The sequence below is a fragment of the Myotis brandtii genome, unplaced genomic scaffold (assembly GCF_000412655.1).
Source record: "Myotis brandtii unplaced genomic scaffold, ASM41265v1 scaffold113, whole genome shotgun sequence".
Taxonomy (NCBI): Eukaryota; Metazoa; Chordata; class Mammalia; order Chiroptera; family Vespertilionidae; genus Myotis; species Myotis brandtii.
In genome coordinates this window covers 518,176-528,140 of record NW_005353887.1, presented here as the reverse complement: position 1 = coordinate 528,140, position 9,965 = coordinate 518,176, and the positions used below count along the sequence as shown (strand labels likewise).

The 9,965-nt window shown below is 35.5% G+C and overlaps 1 protein-coding gene across 1 annotated transcript in view; it reads left to right on the top strand.

Annotated features, from left to right (window-relative positions):
- Positions 1-9,965, top strand: part of LOC102256539 (serine-rich coiled-coil domain-containing protein 1-like) — a 972,873-nt gene that overhangs the window by 578,565 nt on the left and 384,343 nt on the right. The window contains exon 8 of the mRNA XM_014547713.1: positions 5,333-5,377. Coding sequence (XP_014403199.1) covers positions 5,333-5,377 — 45 coding nt within the window. The remainder of the gene's footprint in view (positions 1-5,332; positions 5,378-9,965) is intronic.

The window sequence follows — 9,965 nt, the reverse complement described above, 5'->3', positions numbered from 1 at the left end:
CAACCAAAGAACTTGTATGCTATATGCATAACCCATGGACATGGACAATAGGGGGTAAAGGATTGGGGCGGGGGACAGTGGTGGGCTAGAAGAGGTCAATGGAGAAAAAAGGGGACATATGTAATACTTTCAACAATAAAGATTTAATTAAAAATAAATAAAAGCAATGTTCAGAGCTAAAAAAATGTATCCCATGGTGTAGTTATGATATTACTTAGGAAATGTGGTATGATTTTTTCATTTTTGGTGTAGTTATGATATTAGGAAATGTGGTATGATTTTTCATTTTTAAAATGCAAGAACTTTTAGAAATTTCACCATGAAAAATGGTAAAGTATCTAAAAATAGTGAAATATTTTGTTTTTTGAAAAGGGAGATAAAGAGCATTTCAAAACTCGCAGTGAATAAATTACAAATATCATGGTAAAGAGGTTCAAAGATGATTAGAATAACTAACTTTGAAAACAAAGTTTGATAAATTTTTTCATTTGGCTGTTTTTTGTTTGTTTGTTTGTTTGTTTGTTTTTTGTCTTTGATAGATTTTAGCCTAGAGCTTGATGAACTCTACAATTTTCAAACAGTTACACTACAGATCTCTCTCTGACATTATTTCAACATAATATAAGAAAATAAAATATTTTCCAATATAATGACTAAAAAAGAGATAAAGGACCCTCAAAAATATTTAAACTATGTTTAACTTTAAAGGTAAACTAGAAATTATAAGTAATAGTGAATTATTATAGTTTTTAGGTAGGTTTAGCAGAGTTTCTGAATTTCTAAGTCTGTTTTCTAAACCTATGTCTGGTCACAAATCTTATACTAACTCACAAAAAAATCCTAAGTAGGGCTGATGTTAGAAATACAAATACTGTATACAGCTAAATATTTTTTATCAACAAAATGTAATAGAAACTTGAAACTGAATTTAAAGTCTGTGCAGCAAGATGGTAGATGAAAAAGTAGATATCCCAGGTAAGGAAAGCAGAATTTAGGAACCGAGTAAGGTTGACAATGGGTGTATCAAACTGTGTTTAACCTTGTTGGAATTTTTTTAACTTCTTGAGTAGTTTCATCAGTCTCACTGAGAAGCCATCCGAGATAGAAAATACCAGTAAGAGAACCAGTCTGTATGTTTTTAAGTTAAAACATACCACAGATATTAAATTTTAAATATTTATCTCTATATCCTCCCACCCCCACATCATTTTCCTGATAGGTAAACCAAAGTCTAGAGCTGAACACTGCCCTCATCATTTCTACTCCAAATGGCACCCCTGTTTAAGACGAAATGTAGTAGTAAGAAGCAGAAGCATTTTACACTCTAGTCATTCTTTTGGGCCCTATCCTGGAGCTACAAAATGATCTTACAACAGTAAGAACTAAGATGGCATGTCTTAATTTGCCTAAAGAAATAGGTTCAAAAACAGATAGAGCAGAACAATTAAAAGATAATTTTAATTTTAGCTCAGTGTGGGAAGAACTATTTGATTTTAATATGTAATAAGATTATTGTAAGAATTGAATTAATCCAGGTAAAACACTTGGAGATGTACTTAACACATAGAGAATACCCCCAAAATACTAGTTATTTTTATAACTGTTGTAATAATTAGTCTTTTTTTGAATAATATCACAAAAGCAGCAACATCTTAAGCTACCAATAAAATTTGGTGCATATTTGGATTAGCTTTGAACTAGGTACTGAGCTGTGTTTTATATAGATTCTCCCACTTAGTGGATTATCTCAATTCTACAGGTAAGAAACCTGGGGCATAAAATGGTTAAGGAATACGCCAAAAGTTATGTAGCTTGTAAGACAATGGTTTATAACAGAACGACTAAAACAATTTGATAAAAAAAAGATAGTCTTGGATTGAAGACCCACTGATCAGAGTTCGAGCCCCTAATCTACCATTTGCAAGTTCAATTCCTGATGTAAGCCCCACATCAGTCAGCGTAAGAGGTCGAACTACAAATTATTTAAAGTTCCTTCTATTTTTTTTTTATGCCTCCATAGCTAAGGCTGAATGTAAAACATCCCATAGTGAAGTTTTGGTTTTATCCAGTTAAATCATGACTACCTTCTACAGTTAAGAAAAATTATCACAATGAAATCTCCACAGTACTGGAAATGAAATATCTATTCCATCTATTCATTCTATAGTTTTTCATATTGGACAAGCAAATCAACCAAACCTAGAGGCATTGGATACTATGTTTCTGACTTTTGGTTTACAAGGAAGCAGGGGAAATCTTTATGGCATGATAGCAATTTGGCAAGATAGAGATTGTAGTAATTACAAAAGAGAATATTTTACATCATACATACTTTACACAGACATGATCTCATACCCTGGCCTAGTTACCAGGGGTGTTCACATACATGCCTGAATGCTGTACTGCAAGAGAGTCATGGCAGATCATTCATTTTTTTTTTCCAGTTGATAGCTTTTTCCCCTTATGCCTTATTCAACCATTTTAATTTAGCACACTGTAGAACATTTGCTTTGGTGTAATTTTTTTCACCTACAAATTATAGCATTTTTGTTTGGTCCCATGTGCTTAATTTCATTCCACACAAACCATTTATATTCTCTAGTGAGAAAATATGTATAGCAAGGAAAATACATTTTCCTCCACCATATCCTCCAGAGTAGTTTTAAACATGATTTTCTCAAGACTTGCTAGATAAATATTGTATTCTTAAATATTTAAGAATAATGAAGTGGGATTTTATATCAGTTAAAATTTTGTAAACCTTAATTTTAATAGTCAACCAGTATACATACATATTTATATATCCACTAGAGGCCTGGTGCATGAAATTCGTGCACTCGGTGGGGGGGGTGTCCCTCAGCCTGGCCTGTGCCCTCTCACAGTCTGGGAGCCCTCAGGGGATGTCTGACTGATAGCTTAGGCCTGCTCTCTGTGGCAGTCGGACAGCCTTAGCGATGCCCCAGAGGCAGGAGAGGCTCCCGCCACTGCCGCTGTGCTCACCAGCCATGAGCCCAGCTTCTGGCTAAGTGGCACTCCCCCTGTGGGAGCGCACTGACCACCAAGGGGCAGTTCCTGACTTAATCATCTTCCCCCTGGTGGTCAGTGCATGTCATAGTGACCAGTCATGCCCCTGTTTGGTTGATTCGCATATTAGCTTTTTATTATATAGAATAAATAATTTTACTGTTCTTGTCGACTTCAAGTCTTTCTGAGAATCAGATTGTCTCACTGAATATAATTACACAATCATTTTCTTCAGAATTATTTCAATACTTATTTTAGTGGATATTACACAAAATATTAAAACACCAATTTTTTTTTCCATTTCAAAAATGTGAAAAGTTTGTGGCATATATATAAATTAACACAAGGAAAAGATTGGGTTCCTTTGAGATTAATATTTCTTCTGAAAATACTCCTTGTCTTAACTGTTATTGCTTAGTTAATTGGGTTGATGTGATGGTCTAATCTTTCAAAGCAAGTTAACCAAATTACTATCTGTAAGAGCCACCAAAAATCATGAGAGCTGTTGTTTTCCTAGTAGAAGCTCTAAGTCACAGATTGTACTTCCCCCAGCAGCTTTCCCCACTCAAGCCAGCTGACCTTCCAACTAGAAGCTTAGTCTTACTCTAATGCTCAGAGTAATTTCTGCCATCGGTTAGGGTTTCACATCTTCCAGGTCACACCTCAGTACTTCTTAGTGAATCTCATTACATCCTAGATCATTTGACTTCTCCATTGAGATAAATTCTTGCCTGAGGCCCTGTTAGCATATGGAGAATCCTCTTAGGTCATTATTCTTTGCCCACATGGCTCCCAAATTCCTGTCATCAGATTCTCTGACTCAGCTCTTCAACTTAAAGATTGGTTTTTCAATAATTTAGTGCCCAAATTATGACCAAACTCTTTATATAATTCAGACAATATATTACCCTGGCAAGCTTACCTTTCAGGCCCTCTTTATCCAAGTGGCTATGCTTTTTTTTCCCTCAAAGTCCTGACACCCCGCTCTCTTAATCACTATTTCCTTGAAGAAACATCATGACTCATTCATAAGTTTCATGTTATCATTAATTTGTGTCCATAAGTATAAAACACACATAACATTTACACTGCTATGAATTTAAAGAACCCTGGCTAAGGATGAGTGAATGAGCTTGGTGTCCAGGCTTTTAAGACATTGTTTAAATTTTGCTGTTGTACTTACTAGTTCTGGTACTCAGCTGACATAATTTAAATTTTATAAGCTTTAGTTTTCTCCTTTGAAAAAAATACATGTAAAGTACTTACTTTGACTTCTGCTTCTATTGATGAAGGAGTACTATCTATAAGACTTGCCGTCTGCTGTAATGATTAGAAAACTGGACAAAACATATAAAACAATTATCATTAAAAAGCACACATTAAAAAGCACACAAGAAAGTGCATAACACTTGAGAAAAGAGAAAGAGAGCCTTACAGTACCTGGGTTTCTTCCTGGAGACAGTTTTTGGATTATGGTGCACAGAATATCAGAGTCTTTAAATTTGTAGTGAGGAGACAAAGATTTGAGTTTAGAGAGACCAAGGCAGCTAGAATTTGTGGGTGAGATCACAGAAACACGTAGCGGGAAATACACAGATAAGGAGCTCTAGAGATCTGTATAGGTGTTTCCTGAGAGTTTTGTTTGAATAGCAATTGAGAGAGGGAGAGAGAGAGAGAGAGAGAGAGAGAGAGAGAGAGAGAGAGAGACTCTTGTGCCATAAGCACTGTTTACGATAGGCTTGCTGAGAAAAAGATGAACTCTTCTTCCATTTAAATGAAGCATCATGTTCACTGGGAATTCTTATCATAGAAGCAGTTATGATAACAGAAGAGGGAGACAGGTCCTTTGTCAGGAGATAATATCCTGAATGTTTCCTAGGTGATGACCAGTGCTGTCAGGGATGCTGCTGCTTTTATCTTTCTTACTCGTGTGCCAAATGTGCCAGACCCAGTGTATAGAGTAAGAGCTTACTATCCTAGCATGTCCTACATGCACCACTTCAGTTTAAACAGCAGCTTTTAGATTGTCATCTCAGCAAGGCGCGAGCAATCATTACTAAAACAAATGCTTATATTGCGCTTTTACTACTGATCTTAAGATTTAGCAGGAAATACTAGTTCATCGGTACCACCTTTGAAGACTTATGCAGGTACAGATGTTGGCATATGTGTGAGATACTCATCTATACTCAGATCTTCTTTGTTAAGTGAGTTATTTCTTTTACTTCAAAAGTTTGGCACTAGTACTAATTATTATATAACTTCTTTGCCAACAATAATATATTATTTTTATTTTGTTTTCTTTCAGGGTTTGAACCTGAAAAGACTGGAGGCGGTACAAGGAGGGAGAGAGGTAAGAAAGTCTAAGAGAGAGGGAGAGGGAGGAAGAGAAAATGGTTCCAATGTTGCAGTGATGTGGTTGGTGAAGGTGACATCATGATAATGATGATAATGACAATGACAGTGACAATGATGATGATGACGATGGAGATGTGGATGTGGTGTGAAGAATGTTGTGTACATACTAGTATATTCCATTTACTCTGGCCATACCACACTTTACACATACTTATGTAACTGTTATTTGTGCTTGTTTCTCTGCAACTGAAAAAAAATACTTTTTCTCTGGTTAGGCAGGCTCTTTCTGTTAAAATGGACTTTCACAGCAGTTGGGCCTGCTGGAGAGGGCAAAGAAAACATTACATGCAATATTTAAAATGATTTACTGAGAAACTAGCAAAATTCTGACAATGAAAATATTTTATGACATATGAGATTCTTTACTCTCCTACCCAAGGCTATTGGTATATGGTACTAGGCTGTTATATGTTATTGATAGTGTGAAGTTGCTTTGATAAGACTAGTGATTTTAAAACTTTAATTATTGTCTATCCCAGATGCTTTAAACAGAAGGGTAACTTTTAATAATACCAAACATAAGACCATATTGTAAACATGATATATATTATTATTTTCTAATTCTAATATGCAGACAGTCACGATAAAGTTCTTTCCTTGCTAAGTGTACTAGTATAAATTTACTTATAAATTTATTTATCTGGGATTTCGGTTGTTTGAAGTGGAGTGCTGGTGGAATATTTAATTCAGTAAATCAATATTTTCTTATTGCCCAAAAGGTAATTTTATTTTTTGGTGATATTTATATAACTGTTTTGTGTGTTGTTGTTGTTGTTTTTTGTGTGTGGGGGGGGGAGGGGAAGGCACATGTGAAGATGTTTTGTCTTTCAAAATGAGAAAATATGTCTTACCTCCCTCTCTACCCATGACTCTCTCTTTGTAAAAAACAGTTTTCTTCTATATTAAATATGTAGTGCTTTCCTCTTCTTCCCTTGCTGTTATAACTTCCAGTTGTGTGGATTTTAATATTTGACATTTTAGTTCCTAGTAAACTTGTCATTTGGGGCCTCTTCCCATTTATTTGCTATTTTCCACCCAGATGAATCTGTTCCTTTTGAGGAACATATAGTAGTTGGCTCACATTGGCAGAAGAGCTAAGGAAGATAAATCTTTAGATACTTTTCAGGTTGTAGGAGAGCAAGGTAATACGAATGTGGTCATCAGTGCAGCAGAATGGGGGAAATATACTCTGTAAGGAAGACCTCAGAGCCACTTAGAGTTTTGTGAGGGTACCTGCTTTTGCTCAGACATGACCAAAATGGATCCACTTAGAGAAAGAACTTAATTCATCACCTCCTAAGTGAAGTTCACAGCCAAGCAGTCCTGCCATAATTTATCTCTGCTGATTCAGTGCCTTTCAGGACACTCAATTTAGAGATATCCAGCTCCTTGCTGCTGCATCCTAGTCCAGTAGCAACTGTGTGTCCAAAGAAGGAAAATGTACACCCATATGTCTACGTAATAATAGAAATATTCTTTATTTGTTTTATTTCGTTTTATCAATGTTTCATATTATTTTAAAAAACCTAATGACTGACTGGTTTTACTAGTATTCGAAAAGAGTGTTAAATTTTATTGCTTATTTTTTTCATTTCTTCTTATTTTATTTTTATTTTAATTGCACTTATGGGTAAGGGACATGCTGATAATGTATTTTAATTTTTTCAAAATATTTTTTCTTGAAACTATTTTATGGTTTGTATGAAGGTCAAATTTTTAATAAACCTATAATTTAAAGTTTTCATCTACGTTGAAAGGACAACCTTGATTCGGGCCTTCTCTCTGAGGTTAGTGGAGTAATTGTGAAGAAGGTAAGATCATTAAATCACTGATAGCCCAGTAATGTCTTTTCCACTTGATACTCTAAATTCAGGAATAAACAGTAAATGTCAACTACTGTATTAGAATTCAAAAAAGAAACTTTGCCTCCTCTCTGGGCATCACTGGGTTACTTGGGCATATTTCTTTTCTACCTAACACTCACCTTAGTTTTTTCTCATGATTATAAAGCCTAATCTGGTCTATGGTAGGAAATTTAGGGATGTATCAGACAATTGGGTGAAATATGTTGTGAAAACTGTTCTGCCAAATCTTAGTGGTATGTGATCTGGAAACAAATAGCACAATTACTATCTTAAGAGCCTCCTAATCTCTCTTACTTAAAAGATGTGACATGTATCTTGATGATTCCTGTTTGCTGTGTTGCATTACATGTGTTCATTACAAATGTAAATAATATATCTATGATTATGTTAAATTGAAATGTGTAGATTTAGAAACTCTCACATAAAACACTCTCTTAGAATTTCTACTGCTACTGTGATTGATGATGATTTAATGACAACCATTACATCTTAAGATGAATTAATTTGTCTTAGTGCAAATGACAGATATTCCCAATAGGTGTTGATGAATGTAATACTAAAGGCCTATTGCCAAATATTTATAAGAAGGTTTAAGAAGTGTTATTTAAAGTGTTTTATTTACTTATTTGAGATAATGACAATGCCTCAAAAATTGAAGCAGGCCATTATATGCTATCTAGCTAGGTCTTAAATACTATTAAAAAGCTAATTGCTGGATAGGAAGGCCAGATTTGAACACTATATGCTGTATAAAAGTATAAATTAAGACATGATTAAAATATGTTCCTTTTCTGAAGGAAATAGAGATGGGTACCACCTAAATTGCTTGTATTATTGTGAAATATTTAAAAAACAGATATTGTATCTTTAAAAAGCTACATTCATATTTTTGTATATTTATATATGCATACCATGTATAGATTGATGGGGTCTAGCATAGTGGTTAATAATAAGGTTGTTTAAAATGGGAAATTAGTGGAATGCTGTGCAAAATATGATTAACTGCTATTTCTATCTGGTTTTAAGCAAACTTTCTCCCTACAGTGGGATCTTGTAGCACATAGAAAAACCTCAGTGAAAATCCATTGGGTCTGAGACATAGATAAATTATTATTTTGTTCTCAAGGAATTTCTGTTTTTCCACATAGTGTTTTTGTAATTAATTTGATTTAAACCAAAATTACTATCAGTTTTATGAAAATGTTTTATAGTTTATTTTTATTTTAAATAGTATTATATTTTCCAAAGTACAGTTTTTGGTAATTTAATAAGATTCCTTTGTGTGTGTATGGGTAGGTGTGTGCATGTGTGTGTGTGTACACACTGATTTTGAATGGCTAATTATCTTTACTTTCACCCTGCCTCAATAATACTCAACCACCCATATTCTGGATATTTTATATCAGTCTAAGTACAAATGATGTGTGACTTTACATCATGGATGAAGAAGACTAATTGTTATTGTTGGGTACATAAATCAGTGTTAAAATTTAATTTCAGAAATTGTGCTGATTGTGGAAAGCTAATGTGAGAGATAATGGTTAATGGAACTTTTGGATTATGGCTGTGTCGTTGGAGGTTACATAGATGCCAGAATGATAAATGCAGTGGAAATATTGCAAGTGTGTAATGAACAAGAATCACTTTTATATAATTGTAAAGCTTAGATCTTCCGCAGTTATGAGCAAAATAAACAGAAATCATGTCACCATTCTTCACCTGGAATTCTGAAGACAGGATTAATATTGGTACATTTGAACATTTTAAATAAATAGTTTTAAACTTTTATAGAACACTATGGATGTGCTTCTCAAACATCTGAAAGAAAATGAACACTTTAGATAATTTCTAGAAGCATTTTTTAGAAAGTTGATCAACAAATACTATAGATACATTCATCCACTTACTAGAAAAATTCCTTGTGGTTTGGGAAATTTTGTTTTGTTTTTCACTATGCCAATGATATAAAAAAAATCCCACTTTTAATTTGCGGTTGCAAGTACAAATAGATAAATTCTAATAGACACAGTTTAAAAAGTGGACATTTCAAATTATTAAAATAGCTGATTTATGAGTGTGTCATCCCCAAGAAAATCATGAGAATGTCCTGCAATCTGTCTGTTTTGTAGTCCAGATGCTTCACTAACTCTCTCTGTTTCATTGCAGTGTCCCCAATCCTCCATTTTCTTTGTCAAATATCATAGGTAGGAAATTATAAATAATACTAGAGGCCCGGTGCACAAAAATTTGGGCACTCAGGGGGGGGAGGGGGGTCCCCCTGCCCGGCCTGTGCCCTCTCGCAGTCTGGGACCCCTCGGGAGATAACGACCTGCTGGCTTAGGCCTGCTCCCGGGTTGCAGAGGGCAGGCCCAATCCCTAGGTGCAGCCCCTGGTCAGGCTCAGAGCAGGGCCGATTGGGGAGTTGGGGCGCCGCCCCGGCATCCTCAGAGCAGGGCGGATGGGGAGGTTGCGATGCCACCCTCAGTCACGCTCAGGGTAGGGCCGATTGGGGGATTGGGGCACCGCCCCCTGTCACACTCAAGGCAGGGTCGATGGGGAGGTTGCGGCGCCACGCCCTGTCACCCACAGAGCAGGGCCGATCATGGAGTTGGGGCGCTACCCCCTGTCATTCACAGAGCAGGGACAATCAGGGGGTTC